Genomic DNA, 17,322 nt, shown 5'->3' with positions numbered 1-17,322 from the left:
ATCATTTGTGACCTTTGACTTCTGCTTCATACCAGCTCAAATAAATCTCAATTTCTAAATATCGATCATTATCAAAAATCATATTTCTGTAAGAAAAAAAATCTAACACTAAATGAAGTCAGCAAAAGTCAGTGAGTCATAATTATCTGCACAATTTAGCAAATACTTCAAATAGAAACTTTAAGTCCAAATCAGTCAAATGATCAAATTTCCATCTTTTCTTTCTCAGGTTTTTAGATTTTCTCTTTTTTGCTGTTCAACACTGCCACGGTCCAAAGAGCTGTTGACTTCCTATTCATGCTTTTTGATTATTAATATGATTTGTTTCATTTATTTTCTGTTTTCCAGTCGCATCTCTTCGTCCCTCTGTTCCTTATGTTCTGTCAACCCGTGTCTCAGAGCTATTCTCTGGTTCCCTGTTTTATTTGGATTCTGCGTTCTGTGTGAGTGTATTCGTCATGTCTGATGAGGTTCAGCTGTGTCTGCCTTCTGTGGTGTATTCCCTCGTTACCCTCTGTGTATATTAGTATGTGTTCTAATAATAGCACTGACACATGTTCACATTCCTCAAATTGAGTTATTAATATTTAAACAGGTTATAGTCAAAGGTCAGCTGCCAATCTCAGAGTTAACCAACTCTGACTTTAAACTTAGGAGTTAAAACTGCTTTGTTCCTGAAAGCAGTTGAACAAATTGAGTTGAGCTGGAATCTTGAGCTCTCAGTTTGAGAACAGATGAAGGTAAATTTATTGAACTGTTTACCTCGACTTAAGCACATACCTGTGTACTGAACAGCCCTCGTCAGTGGATCCCAACACCAGTATTTGACAGTAACAGGTGAGCCTCAACTTTAATTTGTAAAGAGACACCATGAGAACTGACATTACAATACTTTTATTTTACAAAAGTCAGCGTCTTTCAGTTCAAAGTTTGTTAGGCAGCTATTGCACATTTAAAACAACAACACAAACACAACGCAGCAACAAGAAACTATGCAGTATATTATAACCGAATACTTAAACATGACTGCACAACAACCTTTCAAAAGAACATTTGTAGATGAATTGTTATTTTCCTTCCAATACTTGAAGCATTTTCTGAACATCACTTTTTGGTGCATGGCTTGTTGCATGCATACCCCACCTGTCTCAACGGGACTATAAATACAACTATATACAGTCACATTTGTAAGAACAAAAAACTTTTATACTAAACACTTTTAAAATGTACAATTTTGAAGAAGCCCAGGAGCAATCCCATTTCAGAACACTTAGAATAACACAACTTCCTCCCAAAAGGCCACAGGTTTCAACCACAGCTTTCCAGCATCAGTTCATGTAAATGCAGCTACAGCTTTCCAAATCCCAGGAATGCTTTTAATGCAGTGTTCATAAGATCTTTAAATTGATCCTCGTATGCAACACGTCTCTGAAGATACAGGGATAAGCTGCACATCGATGCATATCCCTGACTCCTGATCATAAAAGTCTATGTTGCAGGACCCCAGTGGTGGAAGTAAGTCAGCCCCAGTTATAAAGACCAGCAGCTCTTCAAACGTGTGGTCCACCTCTTGCTCTGTTAAAATACATACAACTAGTAAATAAAGCGTAATGTGTAGGTTCATGAATAAAAGATTTATAATCAGTTACACTGACTGTTATGTAGAGCGGTTGCATTAATGGTAAATGGTAAATGGCCTGTATTTATATAGCGCTTTACTAGTCCCTAAGGACCCCAAAGTGCTTTACATATCCAGTCATCCACCCATTCACACACACATTCACACACTGGTGATGGCAAGCTACATTGTAGCCACAGCCACCCTGGGGCGCACTGACAGAGGCGAGGCTGCCGGACACTGGCGCCACCGGGCCCTCTGACCACCACCAGTAGGCAACGGGTGAAGTGTCTTGCCCAAGGACACAACGACCGAGACTGTCCAAGCCGGGGCTCGAACCGGCAACCTTCCGATTACAAGGCGACCTCCCAACTCTTGAGCCCCGATCAATTTAGGAGTCAAAAACAGGTTGTTAGGCAAAACCAATATTGCGAAGCATCGTATAAAGAAAAAGCAAAGCAATCCTGCCCTCCTAAGACACAGGACATTAATTTTTGTCCTCCGAGTCGGAGACCTGTATGTCAAGGACCCTTGACAGGTATTCATATACCTAAATGCCAAGAGAAAGAAAATATGTGTGTCGTCATTAGGATAGGGATTTATGTTGGTGTGAGAGACTGTAGCCTTCAAGTTCATATTGTTCAATGACAGTTATGACATGTTGTGTTTCAGGTGATTTTACAGAAACAAAAACAGCAAAATAACGTACTGAATACTTTTAACAAAAAAACTCTGTATATTAAATGACTTCTTAAAATACCTACCCCAACACTGATCACGAGAATAGACTCATTCTTATACAGCGCTTTTCTGCTCCACCTGCTCAGTGTTTTATACAACAAACTGCAACATGCTGAAACATTTCATTACACAGCATGCAATGAATTTGCATAAATGTAATGTCTTTAATATCCTGCTTAGTAATGGCAGTGTCTCTCAATTCCCCTTCGCACTTACTCTTTAACATAAACTTTGCTTTACTTCATGTATTGAAAGTGACTTAATTCTACTGACTCATATTGACTACAGATAGCACACTGGCTTCCAATTAGAACCCTGGAAATCATTATTTAGAGTTTAATATTGACATCACCACAAAAGTAAGACAAACAGTCAATTCTTATTTAATATAGATATTTTTTTATTCTTTAAAACTTTAAACAAACTTTCAACTTTAAACAAAGCAATGAAAAATGAGAGAAGAAATTAGATTTTTTTTTTAAAGCTACAGAGTGCAGACTGAAAGTAAGACCAGCATGAAAGTCACAGTTAGTCAGGTCAGGACTGGGGACACTGGTCTCTCATCAGTGGCTCTGAGACCACAGTGTGGGAGCCCTGGGTGGCCTCACAGGTCACAGAGCCCACCTTCATCCAGTGGTCTGCAGGGAGCCTCAGGGTGCTGCTCCAGCTGTAGAGGCCGTCATTCTCCTGCACCACGGGGCTCCTGCTCTCCTCCCAGCTGATGCTGCCACTGCCATCCACCTTCCAGGACAGACTCCAGTCTGAGGGGAAGCCCTTGTTGGCCACACACATGACTGTAGCCTTCCCCTGTTTCAGCTCCTCACTGGAGGGACCCAGCACCTTCAGGGCGGGGCGGGCATCACCTAGGAAACACCAATCAGGTTAGAGGACAAGAACCACAATTTGAATTTCTCCGTTAAGAAGTTTCTGTCAGGTGTTTTTTCTGCTCCACCAGTCATTCACTCACACATTGTTTCACTTCCCTTTAAGAAACCTCTCATGCATATCAGCACAGAGAGAATCATCACACAGTTTGAGCTGAAATATGTTCAAACTACACTGGAAATAAAAAAACAAAAAAACAAAACAAAGATGTGTCAACACTTTTAAAAGATGTTAAGCTTCAACATCATCAGTTCTTCGTAATAAACAGCTTGTTCTGGATAAGAAAGTCAATACCACTACTTACCTCATGTGTTTTTTTTATTGCTTACATTGTTTTAAATGATATGATACAATAAGAACACCAGAGATCTTTATCTTCACTCTGTGCAGTTTAACTTTTTTCATTGGAAATTGTCCTGAGTGTCTGAATAATCATTTCCAAAGCTGACTTTGTTTCTTAGGACAAAATTTATGAATAAAATATGTAATCAGTTACACAAAAAGTTTCCTAACCTTTCATATTAACTGAAATTAAAGAAAAGAAAAGAAAATTACATTTAAAAAAAAAAAGCTCTAAGTCTGACTTACTTCCAACTTGCAGTCTGGTTCCTCCACCAAAAGTCCACCACAGTGATACAAACTCATTGAGGCGCCGTACAAAAACCTCTGACTGTAGAGAGACACGGCTCTCTGACTCTGTCAGACTGGATTAAAACTAAAAGCTCTCGAGACTTAACCAGATGTATGTATATGTAAAATATCCTCAAGTCCACTCTGATGTTTTATATTGTGTTTAATATTCATTTTAACATTTATTCTGAAGCTAACTTTGTTTCTTCATGAAGATTTATCTAAAAACTATTTTCCTCAGGTTTTTTTAGGCGCATTGAACAGAAAAGTTAAGATAATCAAAAGAAAGAAATTTGCTAAAGTAAATGAGGTTTAAGTTTGACTTACTTCCAACTTGCAGTCTGGTTCCTCCACCAAAAGTCCACCACAGTGATACAAACTCATGGGGGCCCACAGTGATACAAACTCATTGAGGCGCCGTACAAAAACCTCTGACTGTAGAGAGACACGGCTCTCTGACTCTGAGACAAACAAACTCAACAATATGAATTCTTTAAATCATAATTTCATAACATATTAATATTATAATTTTTACATAAAAAACAACGAAACACAATAAAACTATATTCCAATAATCCAATTTGGTCATTTACATTTAACAACTGTTAAGATACATCACTTTAATGCTTCCACCTTCTTTATCATAACTCTAAACATTAAATTTAATTTTCAAGCTACAATCACAAAACTTAAAACTCATCAGGTAAAACCTCACAAATGCATCAAAACAGTTTTATGTTCTCTCACAAACACTTAGTGTCTTCAGATCGCGCACAGAACCAGTTAAAATGATAATACTGCTGAGCATTACACACTACGTCACAAAACAGAGCATGAAGCTCAAGTCTTTCCAGTCTCACAGTTTGTCCTGTTATTCTACAAAACATATAAAATGTCAACCTAAAACAGATGATGATTCTGAGCAGGGCCGTGCAGAGATGCTGGAAGGGACGGGTGCTCAAAGTTCAAAAGGGGCACATGGAACCAGGCTGAATAACAACAACACTGTTGCTGTTGAGGGGTTGCTGCTGCTCCTGCTGCAGATAGTGATGGAGGTCTGTGTTGCTTTGAGACTGTAGACAGTAAAAAGTCCACAGCAGAGATGGCAGCTGATTAAAGAAGTGTTATGAGATGATAATAAAATGCAAAGATTGGTGACAGCGCTCAGAAGCATTAAACAACAAAACTGTGGGAAATGAACTCGGCTCTGCCTGTGAGTCACTCTTCCATCTCCTCATCTCATCTGTCACTCTCCACTTGCTGTACATCTCAGAACAGGGCACACTCTGGTGTTTCATTAATCTATTATTTAATTATCCATACTTAAAAGCTCATGCACCTAATCCAAAATAAAGTAATGATAGAAAAATGTTATAGAACCAAAGCATTGTGTTTATTATTGTTTTTATACTTGAGCACCTCTGCTATACAACAACTGGTACAGGCGTTATTGTTCCCTGTTGTGACGGAGTTACACCGTCCCGGGCCGCAGACAGCTGATCTGGGCTCATACATGCACCACCACCATTAGTTTCTACAATTACTGCGCGTCTTTTCGTCGACCGGGCAGATAAACAAAAAGGGGTGAGAGGTATATTTTGAGCAGCGCAGAAGGTGGCCAACATATTTTCCCACTTACCTTTAATAAAGCCGGTCGCGGAGACTCGCTGTGATCGCCGATTGTACGGGGGTTATGCAAGCCGATGGTATGGTGTTCTCGGGTTCAAATAGTGGGTTTGCGCGCGCTTGAAAGGTCACGCGAACTGCATTATTTTTTTTGTTTGCTTTTTTGTTGTTGTGAAACACTGTAGGCTGCCTGGAATTGGCCATAAATGTCTGTATATACATATATGTATTGTAGGAATACAGCTGGAAATAAGCTGAGGGGGAAAGATTGTTTGGTGAAAGAAATAATAAAGAGATGACTATTATGCCTAGTGGGAGGGGCCATGGGGTATAAAAGAAGGCTGTCAGGGCCTACCTGGGTTCTTTCAGTGAGATGTTACAGAGAGGGTAACATGCAGACTGTGTTTTGTATATAGATATTTGTTTTGTGTTGACTTAAGTTAGTTTCCTATTTTCTTTGTAAATAATCTTTTGTGCACCTGGGAGGCCAGCAGAATAAATTATCCACACTGAATGCTTCCTGACTACGCCTGCATTTGTTCGGGAGAAGTTTAGGAGAGGACCCCGCGACATATGGTGTCAGAAGTGGGATTGCTAGTCGGAAGAGGAAAACGCGCCTCCCAGTTAAGCGCACAGGGCTGCGGTCCCAGCAGCATGAGCTTCCAGTGGAGAAGACAGCAGAGGAGCTGGCATCGGACACAGTGCCGGCGTCATCTTCTTCAGCAGAGGAGGAGGAGGAGGTTTCCGGCAGGATTTTTCCAGAATTGCCTACAGCTTCGACCTCAGCACGTGACCCAAATGGAGAGCTGATTGCGATGATGAGGGACTTCCTGGCGGGACAGCAAAGGAGAGAGGAGGTTTTTTTGACAGAACTCAGGGGGCTGAGGACTGTTTCCCCTCCCAACGCTCAGCTGCATTCAGATTTTGCTGGTCAGCAAAGTCCAGCCCAAGCACCAGCCGGAGCAAGCACCACAGCAGCAACGGCCACGCCAAGCACCGCAACAGCAAGCAGCCCCAGAATGGTACTGCCTACACCTGCACGTCAAAGAGGATACCGGGATCCCCCAGAGGAGGTTCCCTCTCGTCAGTCACAAGCAGTGATCAACAGCCTCAACCAGTCAGTCTCAGAGTGGATGCGATCTGCTGGGCCAAAAATTCCACCCTATCAGATGGGGGAAGACATTGAGAACTATTTGTTGCGTTTTGAGCGAGTTGCCAAAACCTGGAGATGGCCAGAGAGTGAATGGGCCTGTCGTCTGGTTCCACTGCTATCGGGGAAGGCGTTGGAGGCCTACACTGCAATGGATGAAGAAAGAGCCCATCGTTATGAAGATTTAAAAGCGGCGTTGCTAACCAAATTTGACATTTCCCCTGAGACGTATCGGCAGACGTTCCGGTCCAATACAGTTCCACCTGGTGAGAGCCCCACTGAGACCTATTATCGCCTGAAGGGCCTCTATCGGCGCTGGATCCGACCAGAGCAGCATACTAAAGAAGAGATGGGAGAAGCTATCATCTTGGAGCAGTTAATCCGGGTACTTCCAGGGGAGGTCAGGACCTGGGTGAGGGAGCATGAGCCAGCAGATGGACTGACCGCTGCTAAGCTGGTGTCACAGTACTTCAATGTGTGTACAGGAGCACCACCTGCACGCTCATCTGGGATGCCACAGCGACCACCACTCCCATCATCGGGTCTTCTGAAAAGGGAGAGCAACCCAGAGCCACCAGAAAACCCCAAGGCATCAAACTTACGAGGAGCGGGTAAGGACTTTCTTTGTTATTATTGCCAGCAGCCAGGTCATAAAGCCTCGGTATGCCCTATCCGGAAGGCTAAAGTCACTGGTGCCTGCTATGCACCCCGGCTGGAGATGGAGCCCACAAGGGTCCAGCCAGTGGATGTGCAACGCTATAAAAAAGTAAAGGTCAATGGTCAATGGTCTGCAGGCTACTGCTTCTCTGGACACTGGTAGTTTTATGTCTTTAATTAAGCATAGTTTGGTACCAGTGAACAGTGTGGACTATAGCAGACAGGAAGAAGTTTTAAGGGCGATCGTGGCTCAAGAGTTGGGAGTTCGCCTTGTAATCGGAAGGTTGCCGGTTCGAGCCCCGGCTTGGACAGTCTCGGTCGTTGTGTCCTTGGGCAAGACACTTCACCCGTTGCCTACTGGTGGTGGTCAGAGGGCCCGGTGGTGCCAGTGTCTGGCAGCCTCGCCTCTGTCAGTGCGCCCCAGGGTGGCTGTGGCTACAATGTAGCTTACCATCACCAGTGTGTGAATGGGTGGATGACTGGATATGTAAAGCGCTTTGGGGTCCTTAGGGACTAGTAAAGCGCTATATAAATACAGACCATTTACCATTTACCATGTGTGCATGGCGATAAACATCCATACCCAAAAGTGGAGGTAACAGTGACTATTAATGAACAGCCATACCTGTTGTCAGTTGGGGTGGTACAGAACTTGCCTGTAGAGGTTATTCTGGGGATGGACTTGCCTGTACTCATGGACTTGCTGCAAGAAAAAGAAGAACAGTGGACAGAGACTGATGTGGGGGATAAGGGGAATACTAAATTAAACGTGTCTGGCCCAGTGGTCACTAGAGCCCAAATGAAGGCTGGATTCCAACCCTTGCCAGACGTTGACAGTAGTCTGTGCGAGGGTGGCACTAATGGGACAAGAAAATCCCGCCGCCAACGCCGCATTGAGAAGTAGCTATGGTCAAAGGGGCCGGACACTAAGAGCATGAAATGGGATGTACCAGAAAACATCACTTTGTTGCAAAGGGAGGATGAAACGTTGAAAGTTTTCTTTGCTAATGTGACTGAAGGGGGAACTGGGAAATGGGGAGGGAAAGAGAAGTTCATTGTTGACAAAAATGTGTTGTATGCAGTTGACGGTGACCACCAATGGCTTGTGATACCTTCTAGTTGTAGACCCCTCATTATGCAATTAGCACATACCCTCCCCTGGGCAGGTCATCTGGGTCGCCAAAAAACCTATATGTGAGTTAGCTCACGTTTCTTTTGGCCATCAATGTACACAGACATACAAAAATATTGCCGTACATGCCCTACCTGCCAGAAAACTTGTCCAGCTCGCAAGTCAGACAGGGCCCTGCCACAGCCACTTCCGGTCATCTCCACCCCCTTCCGTAGGATAGCTATGGACATTGTGGGTCCTCTGGTAAAAAGTAGTCGGGGTCATCAGTACATTTTGGTGGTGTGTGATTATGCGACTCGTTTCCCAGAAGCGTTCCCCCTGCGTGCGTTCATGGCACCCAATGTTCTGCGTGCACTAGTACAGCTGTTCTCCCGGGTGGGGATACCAGATGAGATTTTGACCGACCAAGGGACTAACTTTACCTCTAGGTTGATGCAGCTCTTCCACAACCAGCTAGGCATCTCTGCCATCAGGACGTCACCCTACCATACACAGACAGATGGGTTAGTGGAGAGGTTCAACCAAACTCTGAAGAGGATGCTGCAGAAGTTTGTGTCAGACACTGGGAAAGACTGCGACCAGTGGCTACCCTTCCTGCTGTTTGTGTACAGAGAAGTTCCCCAGGCTTCCACTGGTTTCTCACCATTCGAGCTACTCTATGGTTGGGATGTGCAGGGGCCATTGGATCTCCTCCGGAAGGGTTGGGAGTCTCCTGCTTCTGCTCCAAATGATAAAGGAGTGGTGCAATTTGTGCTGGAAATGAGAGATCGGTTGGGGAGATACCATGGAGAGGTCAACCTGCGAGACGCTCAACGAAGCCAGAAGACCTGGTATGACCAACAGGCCCGGCAACGTGAATTTCAACCTGGTCAAAAGGTGTTGTTACTTCTCCCGTCAGCCAACAGTAAACTTCTGGCGAAATGGCAAGGGCCATACACAGTTCTTCGCAGAATGGGGCCAGTGACCTATGAGATTCATCATCCTGAAAAGAGGAAACCGAAGCAGACTTACCATGTGAATCTCCTGAAAGAATGGGAAGAGCGTGCCCACCAGGCCCCTGCGAAAGCTCTGATGGCAAGAGAAGTGCCAAGAGAAGGGAAGACAGAACCCGAGCAGGGAGCCGATCCGATGTCTCCGGTGCTGACTCATCTTACCCCACAGCAGGCTGCTGAGCTATTCCAAGTCCTTTGGGAGACTCCATCTCTGTGTTCAGTTAACCCCGGCAGGACCACCCTTGTCGAACATGTGATACGCCTAAAGGATGGACATCCCATCCTCCAACGTCCATACCGGGTTCCACAGCACCTAGTGGATAAACTGCGACAGGAGGTGGAGAAGATGCTTGCTATCACTTGGGGTGATAGAGCCGTCCTGCTCAGAGTGGTGTAGCCCGGTGGTCATCATCTTCAAAGATGGCTCCCTACGCATCTGCATTGATTTCTGGAAGCTTAATTCCATTTCAGAGTTTGATGCCTACCCTATGCCTCGAACCGAGGATTTGCTGGAGAAGATCGGAGCGGCCAGGTACATCACCACCTTGGATCTTTGCAAAGGTTACTGGCAAGTGCCACTGGAGGAGTCTTCTCGACCGTACACCGCCTTCAGGACACCTGCCGGCCTGTTCCAGTTCACGGTGATGCCATTTGGCCTACATGGGGCACCGGCCACCTTCCAAAGGCTGATGGACAAATTACTACAGGGGTGTGACCCCTATAGTGCCGCCTACCTGGATGATGTAATGATCTTCAGCAACACCTAGGAAGAGCATCTGCAGCACCTGTCCGAATTCCTGAGAAGAATCCATAAGGCAGGGTTGACCCTCAACCCCTCTAAATTCGAGTGGGCACGGCAGGAGACCCGCTACCTTGGCTACCAAGTGGGCAGAGGTGAGGTGCGCCCGCAGATGGATAAAATGGAAGCTATCCAGAACTGCCCTCGGCCTCGCACCAAAAAGGAAGTCCGGTCTTTCCTGGGGCTGGTTGGCTGGTACCGAAGATTTGTGCCCCAGTTTGCAACTATTGCGGCCCCTCTTACTGCTTTGACCAGCAAGGACCAACGGAATCCTGTCACATGGACAGCGGAATGTGAACAAGCCTTCAAAGGGCTGAAAACCTGCCTGTGTACGACCCCAGTTCTCAGGAGCCCAGACTTCAGGAAGAGATTTCTGGTCCAGGTGGATGCCTCCAAAAGTGGCCTGGGAGCAGTGCTGGCCCAAGGGGACCCTGGAGAAGAGCATCCGGTCCTATACCTAAGCCGCAAGCTGCTACCACGGGAGACCAACTACTCAACGGTGGAGAAGGAGGCCTTGGCCATTAAGTGGGCACTGGAGAAACTCAGGTATTATTTACTTGGAAGGGAGTTTGAGTTGGAAACTGATCATCGAGCGCTCACCTGGATCCATTCCATGAAGGACCATAACAGCCGACTGACACGCTGGTACCTTTCACTGCAGACTTTCAGATTCACCATCCGTCACAGACCAGGCAAGCTCAGTGTAGTGGCAGATTATCTCTCCAGGTTGCCGCACAACGCCAACCTCTGGGTGGAAGGGGATGATGTGACGGAGTTACACCATCCCGGGCCGCAGACAGCTGATCTGGGCGAATACACGCACCACCACCATTAGTTTCTACAATTACTGCGCGTCTTTTCGTCGACCGGGCAGATAAACAAAAAGGGGTGAGAGGTATATTTTGAGCAGCGCAGAGGGTGGCCAACATATTTTCCCACTTACCTTTAATAAAGCCGGTCGCGGAGACTCGCTGTGATCGCCGATTATACGGGGGTTATGCAAGCCGATGGTATGGTGTTCCGGGGTTCAAATAGTGGGTTCGCGCGCGCTTGAAAACCCCGGAGAGAGATATCTCTCAGTCATCCAGGTGCTCGGTTACTCTAAGGGAGCAGCAACCTACAAATAGTCCTTTGGGGCAAGACTTCGTGCCCTTCACTACTCGAGGTGACAGTGTGGAAAATAAGTGTGCAGTCCAGTTAGTTAAACTAGTCTTCTATTCTGGGTGTTGTTGGTCTGTGTTTCCACAGCCCTGCGCTGGTTTAGTAGACTTAATTCATCAATGAAGAACGGACAGTCAGCGTCGATCGATTTATTTGCAATGGAGGCTCGTCGGTGTCTCCACAAAAATGACCCCAACGACGCCCCTCCGTTTGCTATTGGGAAACAGTTCACCACGAATACAATAGTACCTCCCCATCGTAAACCCCTTGGTTACAAAGACAAGGCACTGTATGTATGTGTGGGTGTGTGTTGTGTGTGTGTTGGTGTGTGCTGTGTAGGTGGTGTGTGTTGTGTGTGTGTGTGTGTTGTGTGTGTAAGGCTGGTGCCCGGAGTTCCACGCGGTCCACCTATATACAAAAGGCTCTTAACTACTTAACAGATACAGAGTAGGTGTCTCCATTACTATATTTAAAGAAGGTACGACCTTTCACTCATGACCTTAGGATGTGTGTGCATGCCAGAACACTCTGAAGAAGTCTTTGCAGACTACCAAGGATTGAGACCCTATCATTATACATTGATACCTCTAAAGGCATATTTGATTATTGATAGAGCACTTTTTATGGCCTCTATCACCCTCATCGCTCACTTCCAGGCATTCTTCCTGGTGGGGGGGGGAATACTAGGACTCCTTATTGTCCTTTTATGCTCTGCAGAAAAACCTTGCCTCGGAAGGGTATTGATCCAGTTGTTTTACTGCTGTTATGAATCCCACCGTTGAATCACTTTTGCAGTCTGTAAAGGTGGTCATGATGCAAATGGACAACAACAATGACAACAAGGAAGACCCTCTTCAGATTGTCACAAGTATGCTTAGCAACAGTGACACAGCATTAGGTGATGTTCATAGGAAATTGCCGGTCGGTCATTCCCCATCACCACCCTAGCTTCTGGTTTCCTGTGGCTGCTCACAAATCATGATCCATCATTGAATCCTCTGTGCTGTCGATTGGAGCTTGCACGCTCCCCTCACCCCTCAGATTTCCCGTCTGGTAGTATTTTCTCTCTCTTACTTTCTTTGTCTAATGTACCTGTATATTGTTTATATGATCTAAATATATTAACATGAACAATTTCTTTTTGTTCTAGATCAATAAAACAATTCCATCTCAAAATACTTTTTTTCCACATAATGAAAGTATTGTGTAGAAATTAAAACTCTTTGCAAGTAAATTATTGTTTATCATATATCCTGCGTAATTTAAAATACGAAAATATTAAAACGCATACTAAATTAGAAGAATGTATTAAAACTATCACAGTAAAGCTCCTGTTAAGTAAAGGTGGTATGAATAATTTGTTTTACAGAGACGAGTAAAACTTTGATTTTCAAGTCCTTTCACTCTAATTACCACTGGAGCAAAGCTAAGTTAGAAAAATTAAATGTAATGCAGGGCTGTAGAGTGCAACCAATTTGGTCGCAAGTGCGATTAAAAATAATCTCAGGTCGCAGCGGTACGACCAACTATTCGAGTAAAATAAAAAAATAAAAAAACACTCTCTGCAACTCTGAAACTCTCCCTGTGGTCAACAACCGACACACATTATGCTCCTATCGTGGTCTAAACCAATCAGAGATAATCAGGGGTGGGACCTCTCTGATTGGTCGTAGTTCAGATATTCATGTAGTCCGTCTGTACGTTTGAAAGTACAGGCAGATAGAGAGAGGTGAGTAGCTTGAATAAAGCGACATTGATTCATTAAATCCTAAATCGAGTTTTAAACATAAATATATTCTCCCAGAAACGCCGGAATCTCAGGTTAAAGATCACAAAAGTATTTTATCAACCACCAAACAGTAAATGAGAGCAGGTAAACGGATTCCACACAAAGACACACAGCGTAAACACACAGAGCGGACCCGACGCATCAGAATCAGCTTTCTCTGCTTTCTCACACGACGGCACGTAGACGGACACGCCATCGGGCTGAAAGCCGACAGCTCACTGATTCTGATGCGTCGGGTCCGCACTGTTTACGTCTTTTTTGTGCTGATTCTGAGCTGCAGGTTTTGTCTCTCTCCAAGCAAAATTGACTGAACCAGCAGCAAAAGAAGCAACAAACTATTCACATCTGATAAACATCGTCATGAATTCCCTCTTACTTTACTGTTTTGTTTCCACCAAGATAAAAATCACACTTCATGCACAGCTCTCTCTCTCTCTCTCTCTCTGTATTCAAGAACAGTTTCCCGTCTCAAATCTCTGTTTTCTGCATTATTCCTTCGCTTATTACCCACCAGTCTACCGTTGTTTGCAGCTCTGTCAGCCTCTGTGTTTTTTTCTTTTTTTCTTTTACTTCAATGACCTCGGACAAGAAAACCTATTTTCTGCTGTTCAATACTGAAGAAATGTAAACTTTTTAAAATTATGCAAAATTGCAGAATAGTTTTAAGATTATCTGCTATAAAAAGCCAGGCCAGGAATATCTCCTTCATGTTTCTGTTTTTTATTCTCAGTTACTTTGACACATGGACATTGTTAGGATTGATATTTTTTATATTGTCATTTGTGCTAAAATATATAGATATATAACCATTGCCTTTATGTGTCCTAATATGGCTATCATTATGAAGAAAAAGCCAGACAGTCAAAGGGGCTTTCTTTTGTTTACATTTACATCATGTACACTTATATAAGTTGGTTGGAGTTTTGAGCCATGGGTGGACATGACTCAAAAAGGGGGGAGAAGATCATAAACAACTTGATCCAATTTCCTTTAAAAAACTTTTTCTGCAGTGACAACAGGAAAGGAGAGGAGTTGTAAATGCAGATGATTCACCAGGTGACTCGATCACCCCACAGGGTGTCTACAGTGAGAAGATTTGGGGGTTTGAAAGGGGTCATAAAGAGGAGTGTTGACCAGGCTACAGCTTTGAAGATAGCTGGAAGCCACATGGACAAACCAAAAACCAACGGATGTGTTTGAATGCCTATGTCTGCATACATTTGGATTGTAGTGCATATTCTTTTGAGAACGTTGATTCTTGTTTTTGACTGTTGACATTCATTTGTTTCCTTGCAGGATGTAGTTTCCTGTGGTGTGAGATGAATGAGAAGTAGGATAATTGCTAAGCACGTTTCGTACATGTATGAACTGTGAACTTTTGCAGCAGTAGGAAGTGAATGATGTGAGGAGCTGTGTGTGAATGAAGCCTATACTGAACTGTCAAACACAAGGGTGCATAAGTGGAAATTTAAGTACAAAGTTGACAAAAAGGGGGGACTGTTGGAGTCAAATTGTTAAATGTTGTCATTGTGTTACTTAAATGTGTAAGACTTAGTTCAAGCAGCATGGTCAAAGACATTCCTTTGTCTCTGACCACCTCTCCAGCCTGTTTGTTGGTGGGGGAGGCTGTAGTGTTTCATTATAGGGACATCCTATGTGAGGGTTCTGTTTTCTTGGTTAGTAAGCTTCCTGCTTTTATGACCCTTTTGATAAGCAGGAGGTCACACAAACGCACCACCAAACAAACATACACACTCACATACACACAAACACAGTGCTTGTGTTCTCAGAATAAAAAGCTGCAAGGAAGGCTGTTTACTTGATGCTGGCTAGCAGACAGGTGAGGAGCGTTTAGCTCCAAGAGCCTGGTTCCAACCAGCCTCCCTTGCTAGCAAGTAAAATTGCTGTTCATCTTGCTTCCTTGTCGTTAACGGGAATAAGTTTCTAAACCAGCGGGGCCTGTGGAAGCGCAGAGCAGTGATCACGGCGAAGCTGCTCCTCCGGCACGGCGGCGGGATTCCTCCAGATCGCTCGCTAACACTGTGGAGCATCAGCAGTGAGTCACGGATGTTAAAAAGCGTCTGTCGCTCATACACCAACAGGGAGTGGGTTTTCCAAGCTAGCAGGGACACCACTAAGAACACAACATACAAACATTGCAGAACCGAGAGAAAGACGGCGTGCCATAACACTCGGTTCCATCTCTGCATTCTTATGGCCAAAGAGTGCCAAAGCACTTTAAGCACAAGAACACGATTGTTAGTTAATCATTTACAAATCAATATTGTCTGTATGGACAGCAATTTCCCCCCCAAAAAAGGGCACATGTAAAACCGCGGTGTTAAGCGATGCGGTTGAAAAAGTGGCGCACCAGTGCAACCAAGGCAAAAAGTTATTCTAGAGCCCTGTAATGTTAAAGATAATTAGAACATGAAGGCACTGCTTAGCTTAACTGAAAACAATTCTGGGATTTGTTTTTTGAACTTTAGCATCACAGTTGAACAAATGAAAGACCAGGAGAATAACAAAGTGAAAGATGAAACATCGACCAAATCATTTTAACAATGTTCATGTTTGAAAATATACAGCGTTTGAGAGTTCCTCCATCTTTCTGTTGGTACAAGGCCAAATGGTTGTTGCCATAAACATCCTGACTGGTCGTACACTTGATGCTCACAGTTCCTCCCACAGCAGAGCTCACTGCTCCAGGCTGAGTCACTGTGATCTGTCCTCTGGACTCTGAGGACACAGAGACAAAAACATAAAGCAGCTTCATGGTTTTGTGGGCTTTTCAGAGGGACAGATGTTGATAGAGGAGAGGAGTTTGATTCTCTGGACTTTACCTGTGAAGCAGCAGCAGAGGAGAGTCCAGATGAGGATGCAGATCAAAGTCATGTTTTTGATGAGGAGGATTTCTGTGGCTTCTGTTGTGATGAAGGACAGCTGTCAGTCATCCAGTGTTCAACTCTCAGGACTATAAACTCTCCCAGAGCACTGGAGCATGGTGCTGCTGATGCAAAGTGCCTCTCTATGGAAATCATCTGACTGACTCCAGCACGACTCGTTTAAAAAGAGTTTTTCACAGCATATTTGGAATGTGACTCAACTGAACACTGTAGATTCATAGACAGGTAACAAATAAAGAAAAACTCGACCCCTACAATGAAGTGATGTGAAAGCTGTGTAAATTTGAGCAGATCAGAATCAGAATCAGAATCAGAAAGGGTTTTATTGCCAAATGTTGAGCAGGTTTACAACATCAGGAAATTGCTGCGGTGCTTCAGTGCAAACATACTGTCATAAATTGCGCTTAAATAGACATGAAAAAAATAAAAGTAAGAATAAGAATTAAAAGTGCTACGTAGAAAGATATATGCATGAGATATATACATGAGAATACGAATTAAGAGTGCTACGTAGAAAGATATATACATGAGTGCAGGTGGTGATCAGTGCAAACATGGAATGATGCAGTGAACACAGCGTAGGGTCATGTGTTAGTGGTGGGAACAGTCATACGTTTATTGTTCATGTGTCCGACAGCAGAGGGGAAGAAACTGTTCTTATGGCGAGAGGTTCTGGTGCGAATGGACCGGAGCCTCCTGCCTGAGGGGAGCAGGTCAAACAGACTGTGTCCAGGGTGAGAAGGGTCAGCTGAGATCCGAGCTGCACGCCCCAGTATCCTGGAGGTGTGCAGGTCCTGCAGAGATGGGAGTCTGCAGCCAATCACCTTCTCAGCAGAGCGCACAACACGCTGCAGTCTCTGTTTGTCCCTGATAGTGGCTCCAGCGTACCACACGGTGATGGAGGAGGTGAGGATGGACTCGATGATTGCAGTGTAGAACTGCATCATCGTCCGTGTTGGCAGGTTGAATTTCTTCAGCTGCCTCAGGAAGTACATCCTCTGCTGGGCTTTCTTGATGACGGAGGTGATGGTGGGCTCCCACTTCAGGTCCTGGGTGATGGTGGTACCCAGGAAGCGGAATGAGTCCACAGAGGTGATGGGGGTGTCAGTCAGGATGATGGGGGGAGTGGGGCTGTGTGCTTCCTGAAGTCCACAATAATCTCCACTGTCTTCTGGGCATTCAGCACCAGGTTGTTGTGGCTGCACCAGGACACCAGACGTTCAACCTCCCTCCTGT

The 17,322-nt window shown here is 44.6% G+C and overlaps 1 protein-coding gene across 1 annotated transcript in view; it reads right to left on the bottom strand.

Moving 5' to 3' along the window:
- Window positions 1–2,806: 2,806 nt before the first annotated feature.
- Window positions 2,807–17,322, bottom strand: part of LOC113015141 (immunoglobulin kappa light chain-like) — a 175,437-nt gene continuing 160,921 nt past the window's right edge. Inside the window, exons 3-4 of the mRNA XM_026157078.1 lie at window positions 4,202–4,239; window positions 2,807–3,222 (exon numbers count right to left, since the gene is read on the bottom strand). Coding sequence (XP_026012863.1) covers window positions 2,897–3,222; window positions 4,202–4,239 — 364 coding nt within the window. The 3' untranslated portion in view covers window positions 2,807–2,896. The remainder of the gene's footprint in view (window positions 3,223–4,201; window positions 4,240–17,322) is intronic.

This window comes from Astatotilapia calliptera, chromosome 22 (assembly GCF_900246225.1).
Source record: "Astatotilapia calliptera chromosome 22, fAstCal1.2, whole genome shotgun sequence".
In the NCBI taxonomy this organism is placed as follows: domain Eukaryota; kingdom Metazoa; phylum Chordata; class Actinopteri; order Cichliformes; family Cichlidae; genus Astatotilapia; species Astatotilapia calliptera.
Note: the sequence above shows the minus strand (reverse complement) of the source record. Positions and strands in the feature narration are given on the sequence as shown.